We start from the raw sequence: 16,687 nt of genomic DNA on the forward strand, positions 1-16,687 counted from the left end.
TACTCCAGCTTTTTGTGTCTGTCTCCCATTGAGTAGGACCATGTTTGATCTGCCCAAGGTCCCAACTCCTAGTAACCCAACTCTCGCTGAATAAGACCATGTGTGAAGAAGGGTCTGAAGGGTCTCAACCCGAAACATTGTCCGTTCCCCCCAGATGTTGCCTGACCCGCTGAGTTTCTCCAGCACTTTGCTGGAGAACATAGAGACACATCACCCAACAATAGTGCACCGCATTGCTGGGGCTGTTACCTTTCTCATTATCCAACCTTTTGATGCAGTGTTGTTTCAATGAATGTTTCCACCCAACCACCTAACTGCATTAGTGCAGCTCCTGCCTCTCTCCAGAAGTTCGACACCATGTTGGACCGTCCCTTCCCCATGGTGCCCAGGCACCATCTGTACCATCCATTCCCTGCACTGCTATCTGCAATCCTATCATACAGCTAAGAAACCAAATGCATACAAACATTTCTGTAAAACATTTATTTTTTAAACAATAAAATACATTTTAATGTTCATGTATCTTGTGGTCCAGAATTTGCTGGATAGGGGTCTCTCACAGTCAGCAGCAGGCAGTGAAGAAAGCAAAAGGCATATTGGCCTTCATTGCGAGTGAATCTGAGTTTTGGAGCAAGGAGGTGCTACTGCAGTTGTACAGGGCCCAGGTGAGACCGCACCTGGAGTATTATGTGCAGTTTTGGTCTCTTAATTTGAGAAAGGACATTCTTGCTAATTGAGGGAGTGCAGCGTAGGTTCACTGGGTTAATTCCCGGGATGGCAGGACTGACCAATGATGAAAGAATGGGTCGACTGTGCTTGTATTCACTGTAGTTTAGAAGGATGTGAGGGGATCTTATATAAACATATAAAATTCTTAAGGGATTGGACAGGCTAGATGCAGGAAACATGTTCCCTATGTTGGGGGAGTCCAGAACCAGGAATCACAGTTTAAGGATAAGGGATCGGCCATTTAGGACTGAGATGAGGAAAAATCTATTCACCCAAAGAGTTGTGAATCTGTGGAATTCTCTGCCACAGAAGGCAGTGGAGGCCAATTCACTGGATGTTTTCAAGAGAGAGTAAGATATCGCTCTTAGGGCTAACGGAATCAAGGAATATAGGGGAAAGCAGGAACGGGGTACTGATTTTGGATGATGACCCATGATCATGTTGAATGGAGGTGCTGGCTCGAAGGGCCGAATGGCCTACTCCTGCACCTATTTTCTATGTTTCTACAATTTATGTTGGAATTTTACATTTCCCTTGTTGGAATTTTACATTACCTTTAGACTTCAATTAATTTTGTAAAATCACAAAATGCTGGAAATACAAGTGAGATGAGGTGACATTATTGGGACAATTAATTCCAAACAATGAAATGTAGTCAGACAGAAACAGGTTTGGCTGATGGGTGGGGGGGGGGGGGGGGTCGATTGTGGCTGCCTATCCCCCCTCTTTCACGGCTATATTCAGACAAATGGCTCAGTGAAGGAATAGACAATAGGTGCAGGAGTAGGCCATTCGGCCCTTCGAGCCAGCACCGCCATTCAATATGATCATGGCTGATCATTCTCAATCAGTACCCCGTTCCTGCCTTCTCCCCATACCCCCTGACTCTGCTATCCTTAAGAGCTCTATCTAGCTCTCTCTTGAATGCATTCAGAGAATTGGCCTCCACTGCCTTCTGAGGCAGGGAATTCTACAGATTTGACCATGTTCACTCGGCCTTCCCCACACAATGGGAACTAGAATCTATTGTTAGTTGGCTAAATCGTACAAGATTCCCCCATTATTTTCTGATAGTTTTGTTGTTGAACACAGAACCCTCTCAAAACAAAAAACTCTAACGTCAGTTCTGAAGAAGGGTCCCAACCTGACAGTTTGTCCTTCCATTCCCTCCACAGATACTGCCTGACCCGATCAGTCCCTCCAGCACTTGTGTTTGGCTCTGATTTTGGTTCGATCATTTTTGTGCAGATTAATCCTTTAAGGATCCCAGGGAAAGGATAAAGACCAAGATCAAAGCAAATCACAGGCGATGAAAATAAGTCAATGAGAAGCTAAATTAGACATGGAATAGGAGGTAAAAGGAGTTTAAAAAAAGCCTTGTTATTTTAAAACTTTCAGGACAATTTACTATCCACACAGGTGAAAGAAGAGTGGGAAGCCTTTTCTCAACTATCGAGGTTGAATGAAATATCAGGTCTATTAATGAACCCATTGATAAATTCTTTATGCTGCAGCTTTAACTTACTTGGGCATTTAGAAATTTGTATTTACAGCACAAATCCAGCAATGTTTTAAAACTCTGTGGAAGCGTGATGACCCGAGGTTGGTGACAGAGCAGCACAAATCAGCCCTAACCCTAACCTGCTGCACATCTGTTACAAATCACGGTTGTGTTTCTGCATGGACAACAGCTTGAAATCATCGTTATCTCCGCAGGTTCTGGGCCATTAATTGCTTCAGACACTTCAACCACCTGGCATTGGGCATTGGGCATTGCTCCGCTTAGAGTCCACAGAAATAAGTCAACCGCACCCTTCACATTCGAGTTGTCTTCACTTGCCCAGATTTGAGAAATCTGGACCTCCACCGCCGTAGTTTCCAGAAATGTCAGCCCCGCTAAAGTCAAAGCCAGGGTGCTGTGGAGGAAGAAAGTGAGTTAGCTTTGAATGATTCATTTTATACCTTAAACCAATCTTAGTGCTTTTATAGCAAGACTGGTCATAGCTTGCAATGTCAACCCAAAGTACATCTGAAGCTGCAGCCAGCTAGGGAATTTCAAATTACACAACAGGAAGATGATCAAAAGAAGCAATATAAAACCAAAACTACAGGTTACACTATTTGTTTTGCTTATACACATAGAAAGCATTTTAACAGGATGCATCACAAAATGCTGGAGTAACTCAGCAGGTCAGACAGCTTCTAGGAGAGAGGGAATGGGTGACTTTTGGGTCGAGACCCTTCTTCAGACAGATACATCACAGCTTAGTTTGAGAACAGCTCCACCCAAGGACGCGTCTCACCCTGGTCACTCCCTCTTCTCCCCTCTCCCATCGGGCAAGAGGTACAGAAGTGTGAAAACGCACACCTCCAGATTCATGGACAGTTTCTTCCCAGCTGTTATCAGGCAACTGAAGCATCCTACCACAACCAGAGAGCAGTGCTGAACTACTATCTACCTCATTGGTGACCCTCGGACTATCCTTGATCGGACTTTGCTGGCTTTACCTTGCACTAAACGTTATTCCCTTATCTTGAACCTATACACTGTAAATGGCTCGATTGTAATCATGTAATCGGACTTATCATCGGCGGAGCCGGCCGTCTTCGGAGGCTGCGGGAGCGGCTGGGACTCGCCTTATGCTCCGGCCGCTGCGGACCGTCCAGCGCGGCCTGCAACCACAACAACCTGACCGCGCGAGAAGACGGCAGGAGAAGGGAAAGACATTGTGGCCTTCCATCACAGTGAGGAGAGGACTGGAGGAGACTCACTGTGATGGATGTTTCTTTGATGGATGTTTATTTTTTTGTGTGTTTTTGGGGTTGTGTAATTTTAATGCCTATTTAATGCTTTTATTGTTGGACTGTGTTTTTGGGTTTTTTGGGGTTGTGTAATTTTAATGCCTATTTAATGCTTTTATTGTTGGACTGTGGGTGACTGAATTTCGTCCAATATTGGATGACAAATAAAGCTATCTTGAATCTTGAATCTTGAATGTATTGTCTTTCCGCTGACTGGTTAGCACGCAACAAAAGCTTTTCACTGTCCCGCGACAATAAACTAAACTGAACTGAACATATACTGTCAAAAGCTTTGTAGGTACTGAACATGGAGAGCAAGCTAATAGACAATAGACAATAGGTGCAGGAGTAGGCCATTCGGCCCTTCGAGCCATCACCGCCATTCAATGTGATCATGGCTGATCATTCTCAATCAGTACCCCGTTCCTCCCTTCTCCCCATACCCCCTGACTCCGCTATCCTTAAGAGCTCTATCTAGCTCTCTCTTGAATGCATTCAGAGAATTGGCCTCCACTGCCTTCTGAGGCAGAGAATTCCACATAACAATTTTACATTTTTGCATTATGCTTTAAGAATCTAGACAATAGCCTTTTGATGACAAATGTGATGATATCTATTGTTTCCTCCCCACAAGCAGGCAGGAAGTTGCCAGTCCAGTTGCTCACCTCTCGCTGGAACCTCTCCAGTGTCAGCTTCTTCTGCATCTCGTCCTGCACCAATGGGTCAGTGTTATACTGCCCTTCCAGTAGTGAAGGCCAACAGTTGCCAGCTTCCCGATTACTCTTCGTCAGCACAATGGACACCTGTTTATTATCCTCTACCATGGAGCAAATGGTGTTTGAGATGCAAAACAATAAGAGTTTTCTTCAAATTACATTTTTAACTTTCATTTTATTTATTTAAAGACAGGACATGTTCTTATAGAGTCATAGAGTGATACAGCATGGAAACGGGCCCTTCAGCCCAACTTGCCCACACCGGCCAACGTGTCCCAGCCATACTAGTCCCACCTTCCTGCGTTTGGTCCATATCCCTCTAAACCTGTCCTATTCATGTACCCGTCTAACAGTTTCTTAAATGTTCCAATAGTCCCAGCCTCAACTACCTCCTCTGGCAGCTTGTTCCATACACACACCACCCTTTGTGTGAAAAAGTTACCCTTCAGATTCCTATTAAATCTTTTCCCCTTCACCATAAACCTATGTCCTCTGGTCCTCGATTCACCTACTCTGGGCAAGAGACGCTGTGTGTCTACCCGATCTATTCCTCCCATGATTATATACACATGATTTTTACTGTTTTTTGTGAACATAAAAGATTACTGTTGAAGATTAAATCCTGGAGTGATTGCCTACCTAATGTCCAGGTTCCTTCATCTGCTATAGTGGAGCCATAAAGTTTACCCTGGAAAAGTAAGATGCACTTGTTATCCAGTATGCTGCATAAAGGCAGGATCTCGTTTACAATAAACAACCTCCTGTTCTTCCCTCAATGCAAATAAATTATTTGCATGCAAATATTAGCAATCCGTGCAGTTTCCATGCCAGAGCAGTAAGTGGTATAGTTTGCTCAAACTATCTGTTTCATGTGAGTAACATGTAATTTATCTAAGTTGTACAAATAATCATGTCCAGTTTGGTTTTCATTTATCATCAAGTGTAAAACTGATCAGAGCTCAGGGCTTCAGTTCCAAACACAACTCATCAGTAATGAATGCAGCCAACATAAAATGATAGATTAAAAGCAGTGTTTGGAGATAAGAGCATCTGGAAAAAACAGTGCACATAACATAATCATTGGAAAAAATACATGGAAATATTTTTTTCTTTAGTATTGTAATGAAGATTTAAAATTGTTTGAATGTTTTAATTCTCACAAGCCACACAGTTGAATCACCACCCAATTGCAATCTGTACACTGTGGACAGCTTGATTGTAATCATATGTGTGGTAAGGAACCGCAGATGCTGGTTTAAACCGAAGATAGACACAAAATGCTGGAGTAACTCAGCGGGACAGGCAGCATCTCTAGAGAGAAGGTGTGGGTGACGTTTCGGGCCGAGACCCTTCTTCAGACTGGTTAGGGAGAAGGGAAAGGAGAGATATAGGCGATGATGTGGAGAGATAAAGAACAATGAATGAAAGATGTGCAAAAAGTAACGATGATAAAGGAAAGGCCATTGTTAGCTGTTTGTTGGGTGAAAACGAGAAGCTGGTGCGACTTGGGTGGTGGAGGGATGGAGAGAGAGGGGGATTGCCGGGGCTGCCTGAAGTTACTGGGCTGTAAGCTGCCCAGGCGGGTGATCATGTGTAGTCTTTTCTTTGACTGGATAGCAGGCAAACAAAATTCTTCACTATACTCTCATACACGTGCCAATAACAAACCAAACTAAGGAGATGAAATGGCAGGTTTATTAATAGACGAGCATGATGCAGACAAGTTCATATCACAATAAAAAAGCAAATAGGTTATAATTTCAAATGCAAATAAAAGTGTTGATTTGTCAGTGTTATAAACATAAACGTTAAGAGATCCATTTACCTTCAGTATGACAGTTCCCGTGACAGACAAGGTGATCTCTTTACTGCCCAGGTTACACTTAATGTCTTTTGCAGAGGTTCCAAGTGGGACCCGGACATCGATAAAGACATCTTCCATCGTTTGATACCATTCGCCCCATGGGGTCTTGCTGGGCACTATCCCACTTCTTTCTTCAAAATTAACTGACATGACCTAAAAATAAATGTACATCCAAAAGTTTTTTGCACTGTAAAATTCTAATTGTTATTGGAACATCACTATACCATAAGATCATAAGTGATAGTAGAATTAGGCCATTCGACCCATCAAGTCTACTCCGCCATTCAATCATGGTTGATCCACCTTCCCTCGTAACCCATTCCCAAGCCTTCTCCCCGTAACCCCAGACACCCGTACTAGTCAAACTACATTGTTAAGATAATGCATAGCTTGATTGTATTTGTATGGCTAGATTGTACATATACGTCTTCTTCAGTCTGAAGAAGGGTCTTGACCCGAAACATCACCCATTCCTTCTCTCCTGAGATGCTGCCTGACCCGCTGAATTATTCCAGCATTTTGTGAAATAAATACCTTCGATTTGTACCAGCATCTGCAGTTATTTTCTTGCACAATATGATATGTTTTAAGAAATATATTGACAGGTACATGGATAGAGCAGGTTTCGAGGGATAAGTGCCAAACGTGGGCAGGTGAGACTAAGTGTAGATGGGACATGATGGCCAGTGTGGGCAGATTAGGCTGAAGGGCCTGTTTCCACGCTGTAAGATTCTAAGATTTGATTTGTATATGAATTGCCCCGCAGTGTGTAAAGAGTGGATGTGAAAGTGGATGGGATAATATGTAGCTAGTGTGAATGGGTGATCAATGGTAGGCGTAGACAAGGTGGGTTAAAGAGTCTGTTTCCAATGTTGTACTGTTCAATCAATCAATCAATCAATTTGATTGGATAGTACGCAGCCAAAAACGTCACCCATTCCCTCTCTCCAAGGTGCTGCCTGACCTGCTGCATTACTCCAGCATTTGGTGATACCTTCGATTTGTACCAGCATCTGCAGTTATTTTCCTACACAAAAGCTTTTCACAGTATCCTGGTACCCATAACATTAATAAACTAATACCAATGACAAAGAGGAACTAGTAAAATCTATTGAGCAAAACACAAAGTGTTGGAGTAACTTAATGAATCTAGCAGCATCTTTGGATGCAATGGACAGATAACATTTCCAAGACATTATCTATCCACAGATGCTGCTTGACCCAGAGTTACTCCAGCACTTTGAATCTTTAAAAAAACCCAGAATGCTGCCTAGATTAGCTGCAAGGAGAGGTTGGATAAACTTGGATTGTTTTCTCTTGAATGCCTGAGGATGATGGAGACCTGGTAGACGTACGTAACGTTATGAGAGGGGTAGACCCACAAGGTGCAAATGTCAAATACTAGAGGGGATAGCTTTTAGGTGAGAGTCGCAAAGGATTAAAGGATATGTGGGAGGCATGTTTTTTTACACAGAGGGTGGTAGGTGCCTGGAACACACTGCCAGGGGTGGTGGTGGAGGCAGATACTATACCAGAGTGGCGTTGAAGAGGTTTTTGCATAGGTCTAGGTGTCAGGGGTTGTGGGGCGAAGGCAGGAGAATGGGGTTGGGAGGGGGAGATAGATCAGCCATGGTTGAATGGCGGAGTAGACTTGATGGGTTGAATGGCCTAATTCTGCTCCTGTCCCCTATGAACATGTTCAGCACAGACATTGTGGGCCGAAGAGCCTGTCCCTGTGATCTAAATACATATCTTCCACACAGGAAGCCCACTCCTCTCAAGAAGGAAACATTAAATCATCCTGTCACAATAGACAATAGGTGTAGGAATAGGCCATTCGGCCCTTCGAGCCAGCACCGCCATTCAATGTGATCATGGCTGATCATTCTCAATCAGTACCCCGTTCCTGCCTTCTCCCCATACCCCCTGACTCCACTATCCTTAAGTGCTCTATCTAGCTCTCTCTTGAATGCATTCAAAGAATTGGCCTCCACTGCCTTCTGAGGCAGAGAATTCCACAGATACACAACTCTCTGACTGAAAAAGTTTTTCCTCATCTCAGTTCTAAATGGCCTACCCCTTATTATTAAACTGTGGCCCCTGGTTCTGGACTCCCCCAACATTGGGAACATGTTTCCTGCCTCTAACGTGTCCAACCCCTTAATAATCTTATACGTTTCGATAAGATCTCCTCTCATCCGTCTAAATTCCAGTGTATACAAGCCTAGTCGCTCCAGTGTTTCAACATATGATAGTCCCGCCATTCGGGGAATTAACCTAGTAAACTTACACTGCACGCCCTCAATAGCAAGAATATCCTTCCTCGAATTTGGAGACCAAAACTGCACACAGTACTCCAGGTGCGGTCTCACCAGGGCCCGGTACAACTGCAGAAGGACCTCTTTGCTCCTATACTCAACTCCTCTTGTTATGAAGGCCAACATTCCATTGGCTTTCTTCACTGCCTGCTGTACCTGCATGCTTCCTTTCAGTGACTGATGCACTAGGACACCCAGATCACGTTTTACGTCCCCGTTTCCTAACTTGACACCATTCAGATAATAATCTGCCGTCCTATTCTTACTTCCAAAGTGAATAACCTCACACTTATCCACATTAAACTGCATCTGCCATGCATCCGCCCACTCACACAACCTGTCCAAGTCACCCTGCAGCCTTATAGCATCTTCCTCACAGTTCACACTACAACCTCACGGCATCCCAGCCCAGTGCGAGTTATTCCACTGCGTTTCATTACATTTCATTTCATTCCATTATTGAAGGGATAAAGCGCTTACCGACGCGCCGTCGCCGTTGGAGCGGTGGGTTCTGGGATTTGTAGGCGTAAAGGTCGTGGCTGGATTAGGACTACAGCTCCCAGCGTGCACCGGTACTGCGCCCACCCCAACGTGATGAGGCAGGGAATGGGACTGCAGCTCCTAGAGTGCACCGCGGCCGAGCGGACTCACGTGATGGGGCAGTGTTTGGACTACAGCTCCCAGGGTGCACCGGGACGGCGCCCACCCCCACGTGATGAAGGGAGGGAGGGTTGGGACTACGTCCCCCAGCATGCACCGAATCGGCGCAGGCGCATTGCGGGCGGGTCGGTGCTGTCGTGCTGAGGGTCGGCGCCATGACGGTGGGTACCGCCGCCTCAGGGACCCGGACCGCGACCGGGCCTGGGTCTGGCCCTGGCCCTGCATGTCCGAGCGGCATTTGGGAGAGTGAGGGGCGCAGGATCGGGTGTGACAGTCAGCGGCCGCGGTAGCTGCCGGCCGGCCGGCCGGCCTAGGTCTAGGCCTGGGCCCCGGGCCCCCAGTTGCAGCTCCCTGCACGGTTGTCGCCCCCCCTGCACGGTTGTCGCCCCCCCCGCTGGGGAGGGGGGGGGGGGCCTTCTCCTGCCGTAGACTCTGCCACACTCTGGCACATGGTGGGCGGGCACACACGCCGTGCTGGAGCAACTCCGGCAGCTTCACACCCACTGGCTCACTCCGACACTCTCCGCAGGCAGTCCCTTGTAGAAACCAAGAACTGCAGCTGCGCCTTTATCCCCAAGATAGACACAAAGTGCTGGATTAACTCAGCGGGACTCTCCCACTCGTTGATGTTTCAGGTCTGAAGCGGGATCCTGACCCAGCGTCACCCATTCCTTCTCTCCACAGATGCTGCCTGACCCGCTGAGTTACTCCAGCACGGCGTGTCTACCCCCGTTCACACGAGTTCTATGCTATCCTACTTTTGCATCCACTCCCTGCACACTAGTGGCAATTTACAGAAGCCAACTCACCAGGAGTAAACCCGCACGGTCACGGAGAACCTGCAAACTCCACACAGACAGCACCCGTGGTCAGGATTGAACCTGGGTCTCCGGTGCTGTGAGGCAGCAGTTCTACCCACTGTGCCGCCCACTGAGTGACTAATTGTCAAAACACAGAGTGCTGGAACAACTCTGGGTCAGGCAGCATCTGTGGAGATAGACACAAAAAGCTGGAGTAACTCAGCCAGACAGGCAGCATCTCTGGAGAGAAGAGATAGGTGACGTTTTGGCTTCTTCAGACTGATTGGGGGGAGGGGGAAATAAGCATCATCCTGAAAGAGACTCCTGACCTGAAACTTCGTCTGTCCATCATTGCATCTCCATTGTGTTTATTGTCATATGTACAGCAATGGAACAATAAAACTCTTACTTGCTGCAGCTTTATAGGCTGATTAATACAAATGCACGATAATATAACAAATTAATAATCTGTAACATTAGGAAACCGGACTATTAATGCAAGAGACACAAGGAACTGCAGATACTAGGATCTTGAGCAAAACACAAAGTGCTAGAGGAACTGAGCAGATCAAGCAGCATCTGTGGAGGGAATGGACAGATGAAATTTCAGGTCAGGACACATGAAAGGCCCCTAACGTCGTTGAATCAAAATGTTGCTCAAACATTTTTTTTAAATCCCTTAATTATTGCTTTTTAGGTGTTCTCTTTATTCAGCTAATGTGTTATTCTGTAAACAAGGATCAAGCATTTCATTGTCATGTAGACTGGGAGCAGAATAATGATATTCTTGCATGTTGCATATTTTACAGAAACATTAATACAACAGTGACAAATATGCAATAATGAATGCAATAAATTCTACGTGATACTAAGTTACAAGACCATAACAGTGCAAGCCAAAATACGTAGTGCAACACTTATACAAGGTCCATAGTAGTTTAGTGTTGTGCAGCGTTCAAGAGCACGATGGTTGCTGGTAAGAAGCTGTTCTTGAACCTGGAGGTCATGGTTTTCAGGCTCCTGTACCTTCTCCCCCCATGGTAGCAGCGAGATGAGAGGGTGGCCAGGGTGGTGTGGATATTGGCTGCCTTATTGATGGGGGGAGAAGGTCCGTAATTAATTGATCCAATAGTAGACCTGATCTGATGGAGAAAATAAGCAGGTCTGAAACCTTAGGAGGAATACCTCCAAATGTTTACATGAATTGAATTGAATAAATTTTATTAGGCAAGTATGTACACATACAAGGAATTTGCCTTGGTGCTTTGCTCGCAATTAACAACACGACATACAGTAGACAATTAAAAGTAAAACATAATTTAAACATGTGAAGAATGAAATAAAATACCAGAGCAAAAGGAGGCTACAGACTTCTGGCTGATGAGTAGAGCTACAGCTCATGGAATAAAAGCAGTTTTTATGTCTGGCTGTGGCAGACTTTGAAGTCTGGAGTCGCCTTCCAGAGGGAGGTGCTTCAAAGAAAGAATGCTCGGATATAGCACTTTTTTTTGCAAACTGCAGGCAACCCAGAGTATTTTCTGAAGTGTGAGCATAACATTTAATGCTTTTAAATTTTCATCGCAGGAACGCAAGGGAACAGCTAAAGTTGATTATCTGAAGAGAATTGAAAAGGACATTCAGAAAAAATGGGATGAAGATAAATTGTTTGAGATTGATGCTGCTGAACCTGGGAGTGCAGAGAGTGGGTAAGCTGAAACTGATTATGTTTGACTGTTCAAGAAGCATACAGATTGATAGAAGAATATGTCTGCTAGTTAGATCTGTATCATCACTTGTCATTCATACAGCATAAAAGTATTTTATACAAGATGTACTTTTATTAAATCTTAATGAAATCTCAATGATCTCGTGATTAAATCTCAACATTTGTTTTATTATGGTGTTTCAATAGTTTATTAATATATGTTATGTAAATGTGTTATTTAAATGTGGAAATGCACATTGGTAAAGGTCAATTTTCTCGGATGAGCAAGAGGAAAAAAAAGGAATCCTTTGGTTGCAGTTTACCATGTTGGTAACAGTAGTTTATCCTGCTCAATTTACCAACATGCTCTTCTATGTTAAGCCACTTAAGTCATTAGATGTTGCACTTTGTTCGTACTTTGTATCTGTATGTCTTTTAGACAACGCTGCAGGCTCTCAAGTGTATATTTCACGTTTGGCAAAATATGGGTTCAATGTTAACACGCCAAAGTCACAGAGCACAAGTTATGCTTTTTACTGATTAAAAAGTAATTGTATCATGCCATTATGAAAACAAGTGTGTGAGTTCAACATGATATTGATGTAAAGTTGCAGCTTGGACCATGATACTCCACTCAGTTTAACAAAAGGTGTCTCCGGTAGCCTGTGGCGTCTGAGATTTGTAAATTCAATTATGATTGCAGGAATTGATTATGTAATATTTGTAGGCATGTTGATTTTTTCAGACATTGCATCTTATGCTGATGATGATACTTTATTGTCACTTGTACCTAGCTAGGTGCAATGTTCTTGCACACAGAGTACACCCAAGAGTTGCCACAAAGGCACTGGCAAAGTAATACAAAGTACTCATCCCTTCTTTGTCCCGCCACCCACCGTGCCGGGCCCCCCATAGTTCGCGGCGGCCCCCATGCTGTCCGTCTTGTGAATGAATAAATGAATGGATCAAGGAATACTTTTTGTGTAGGAAATTAACTGCAGATGCTGGTACAAATCGAAGGTATCACAAAATGCTGGAGTAACACAGCAGGTCAGGAAGCATCTCTGGAGAGAAGGAATGGGTGACGTTTTAGGTCGAGACCTTTCTTCAGACCCTGAAGAAAGGTCTCTCAATTCTCTGAATGCATTCAAGAGAGAGCTAGATAGAGCTCTTAAGGATAGCGGAGTCAGGGGATATGGGGAGAAGGCAGGAAGGGGGTACTGATTGAGAATGATCAGCCATGATCACATTGAATGGCGGTGCTGGCTCGAAGGGCCGAAGGGCCTCCTCCTTCACCTATTGTCTATTGTCTCGACCCGAAACGTCACCCATTCCTTCTCTCTAGAGATGCTGCCTGACCTGCTGAGTTACTCCAGCATTTTTTGATACCAATTAATACTTTTTTGTCACAGGTGACAGTGAAATTCTATGCTTGCATACCCAAGGTATGTGCAATCTATATGCAAATAGTCATCTATAAAGGGCACTTACAAAGTTACACAGTACTTCCCCCCGCGTTTTGTTCTCCCCGTCCCTCACGGCACCCCCCCCCCCCCTCCCCACACCGGGCCCTTTGTTCCTTCCCCTGGCAGTGGCGTCCTCACTTCCACGTGTCCGTCCTCGCCCGTCAGTCGGCGCCATCATCGACCGCCGCACCGACCTCTCCACTATCACCGCCGGCCCCACACACCCACACCCCCGCCCCACACACCCCCGCCCCACACACCCCCACACACCCCCGCCCCACACACCCCCGCCCCACACACCCCCGCCACACACACCCCCGCCCCACACACCCCCGCCCCACACACCCCCGCCCCACACACCCCCGCCCCACACACCCCCGCCCCACACACCCCCACCCCACACACCCCCACCCCACACACCCCCGGCCCCACCCCACACACCCCCACCCCCACCCCACACACCCCACACCCCCACCCCACACACCCTGGCCCCACACACACCCACCCCACAAACCCCCACCCCACACACCCTGGCCCCACAGACCCCAGCTGCAGTGTGTTCCCGGTGTGGTAATATGTTGACGGTTGTTTACTCTAATCGTGTGTTTTTGTTGCAGCATGCCAAAGTACTTTGTCACATTCCCATATCCCTACATGAATGGACGGCTCCACCTGGGACACACTTTCTCTTTGTCCAAATGTGAGGTACGATTTATTTGCCTCTTGCACAGATTTATATGTAATTCCATATAAAATCGATGCATTTTGCAAACCTTGTCTTTGTGTCCTGTGTTCCATGATATAAATGATTTGAAGGTGCCTCACTGTGCCATGTGGCTGCAATGCAGAAAGAAACACTTGGCCTTGGCCTCCAAGATATACACAATGGCAGAAACTGAGGAGAGCTCATCTGAAATGACAGAACATAGGGAACAGAAGTAGACAGTCCATTAGGCTCCATCTGCCTATTCTGCCATTTGAGTAAGGGCACAGATAATCTTTAATAGCAGCACTAATTTATTTTATTAATCCCACAAGCCATCATTTACTTAATATTCAAAAATCTAGCAATTAAAAATACGATAGGGTGCTGCAGTGACTCAGCGGGTCAGGCAGCATCTGTGGAGAACATGGATAGGTGACGTTTCACAGAGTGCTGGAGTAAATCAGTGGGTCAGGCAGCATCTGTGGAGAACATGGATAGGTGACGTTTCACAGAGTGCTGGAGTAAATCAGTGGGTCAGGCAGCATCTCTGGAGAACATGGATGGGTGACGTTTTGGGTCAGGACCCTTCTTCAGACTGATGGTGGTAGGGGGCGAGAAACCTGGAAAAGTGGTGGGGTGGGTCAAAGCCTGGCAAGTGATAGGTGGATACACATAAGGGGGGGGTGGATTGGCAGATGGGTGGACAATGGCCTGAAATGGGAAGAAGACAAAAGACTAAGATAAGTTGAGAAGAGGTGTGAAATGTGAAGCCCGAGGAAGGGATATAGGTGGAAAGGGTTATTTCCAATCAGTCTGAAGAAGGGTCGCTACCCGAATCTTCTCCTATCCATGTTCTCCAGAGATGCTGCCTGACCCGCTGAGTTACTCCAGCACTGTGAAATGTTACCTATCCATGTTCTCCAGAGATGCTGCCTGACCCGAGTTACTCCAGCACTCTGTGAAACGTCACCTATCTAGGTTCTCCAGAGATGCTGCCTGACCCGCTGAGTTACTCCAGTACTCTATGAAACGTCACCTATCCATGTTCTCACAGATGCTGCCTGACCCGCTGAGTTACTCCAGCACTCTGTGAAACGTCACCTATCCATGTTCTCCACAGATGCTGCCTGACCCACTGAGTTACTCCAGCACTCTGTGAAACGTCACCTATCCATGTTCTCCACAGATGCTGCCTGACCCGCTGAGTTACTCCAGCACACTGTGAAACGTCACCTATCCATGTTCTCCACAGATGCTGCCTGACCCGCTGAGTTACTTCAGCACTCTGCCTTTTTTGTAAACTAGTTCCTTGTGCCTCACAATAATTTAAAAAATCATTTGGTATCTGGCTACACCAACAATGCTAGAGTTCATTGATCTTGCCCTAAACACTGTTGAGAACTGGGCAGTGAATCATCTTCACCCCATTTTTAAGGTGTAATAGATAAACTATTTAAATCTATTGAAAATATGGAGCATGTATTCACATGATCTCATGTATTCACTATTTTTTCTTCCCATACTTTTATTTCCAGTTTTCTGTCGGATTTCAACGTTTGAAGGGGAAAAGGTGCCTGTTTCCTTTTGGACTGCACTGTACCGGCATGCCCATCAAGGTTGGTATTCTTTTGAGGTTCCGCCATTATTGTTCCAATCAGCTTCCATTGTGGTTATGTAGTTTGGGTAGATTCAGTTCAGTTCCGTTTATTGTCACGTGTACAGTGAAAAGCTTTTTGTTGCATGCTAACCAGTCAGCAGATAGACAATACATTACAATATAAACACAAAGCCCCATGATGGTCCAAAACCAAGGGTACATATAACAAAACAGAAGATGCTGGAAATGCTCAACAGGCCAGCCCGCATCTGTGGGAAGAGAAAACAGGCACAACGTTTCTGGTGGATCTTTTACGCAGATTTTGTTTTGCAGTTCCAGCAGTTTTCTCATTCATTTTCAGAAGGTACATGTTACTTCAGTGAAAATATTACAGCTTTTTAAAATCTGAAGCAAAAATGAAGAATAAACCTCCTTCAAATTTGTCATGTAAAAAAAAAAAAAAAAAAATGGAGAGGAGAGGAGAATGACAGTATTTTGCTGTGAATTGTAAGTATCGTTGAGATATCCAACTTATTTTATGAGCCGTGTTTCTCTTTGTGAAAACATTTCTAGGCTTGTGCTGACAAACTGAAGAGAGAGCTGGAATTATACGGTTTCCCACCTCAATTCCCAGAAGAGGAAGAGGAGGAAGAAAAGCCTTCAGAAAATCAAGAAGTCACCATTATAGACAAGGCAAAGGGGAAGAAGGTAGGCAATGTTGTACGTGTAATCTGCTGGCAAATGTTGCATCGTGATCTGATGATTGAGGTGAGAAAAAACCTTTTCACCCAGAGAGTTGTGAATCTGTGGAATTCTCTGCCACAGAAGGCAGTGGAGGCCAATTCACTGGATGTTTTCAAATGAAAGTTAAATGTAGCTCTTCGGGCTAAAGGAATCAAGGGATATGGGGAAAAATCAGGAACGGGGTACTGATTTTGGATGATCAGCCATGATCACATTGAATGGCGGTGCTGGCTCGAAGGGCCGAATGGCCTACTCCTGCATCTATTTTTTATGTTTCTATGAGCCAAATAAAAATCTTCAACACAGTTTGAGACTCGTCTCTTAATCTATGTACCAAGCAACTGCTCTGTTACTTGCTGATCAGACCCATCTTCTCAAAGTAAAGGCCATCCCAAAATTTGGTCTTCAGAAAGGTGTATTTGGAAACAGACAGACTAATCATGATCACCAAAATGAACACGCACATTACAGAGAGAAGGCGGAGAATGGGGTTGAGGAGGAAAAATGTATCAGCCATGATCAAATGATAACGATTCACAGTAACCCACCCCCACATAAACTCTGCATTTTTGCAATGTTA

General features: G+C 45.2%; 2 protein-coding genes across 3 annotated transcripts in view; one reads left to right on the forward strand and one right to left on the reverse strand.

Moving 5' to 3' along the window:
- Positions 1–488: 488 nt before the first annotated feature.
- nudcd2 (NudC domain containing 2) lies at positions 489–8,942 on the reverse strand. Its single transcript, XM_078411288.1, has 5 exons — positions 8,910–8,942; positions 6,073–6,264; positions 4,887–4,935; positions 4,197–4,348; positions 489–2,645 (listed from the first exon to the last, which is right to left on the reverse strand). The coding sequence occupies exons 2-5, from the start codon at positions 6,259–6,261 to the stop codon at positions 2,562–2,564; spliced, it is 474 nt and encodes a 157-aa protein (XP_078267414.1). The 5' UTR covers positions 6,262–6,264; positions 8,910–8,942; the 3' UTR covers positions 489–2,561.
- A 258-nt stretch (positions 8,943–9,200) lies between these two features.
- lars1b (leucyl-tRNA synthetase 1b) overlaps positions 9,201–16,687 on the forward strand; it is a 54,487-nt gene continuing 47,000 nt past the window's right edge. Inside the window, exons 1-5 of one of the 2 annotated variants that reach the window (XM_078411291.1) lie at positions 9,201–9,250; positions 11,474–11,595; positions 13,678–13,765; positions 15,302–15,382; positions 15,937–16,071. In XM_078411291.1, the coding sequence (XP_078267417.1) occupies positions 9,245–9,250; positions 11,474–11,595; positions 13,678–13,765; positions 15,302–15,382; positions 15,937–16,071 (432 nt within the window). In that variant the 5' untranslated portion in view covers positions 9,201–9,244. Of the gene's footprint in view, positions 9,251–10,439; positions 10,500–11,473; positions 11,596–13,677; positions 13,766–15,301; positions 15,383–15,936; positions 16,072–16,687 lie in introns of those variants that run through there. The other variant, XM_078411290.1, reaches the window with a different exon arrangement.

The sequence above is a fragment of the Rhinoraja longicauda genome, chromosome 14, assembly GCF_053455715.1.
Source record: "Rhinoraja longicauda isolate Sanriku21f chromosome 14, sRhiLon1.1, whole genome shotgun sequence".
NCBI classification, from domain to species: Eukaryota; Metazoa; Chordata; class Chondrichthyes; order Rajiformes; family Arhynchobatidae; genus Rhinoraja; species Rhinoraja longicauda.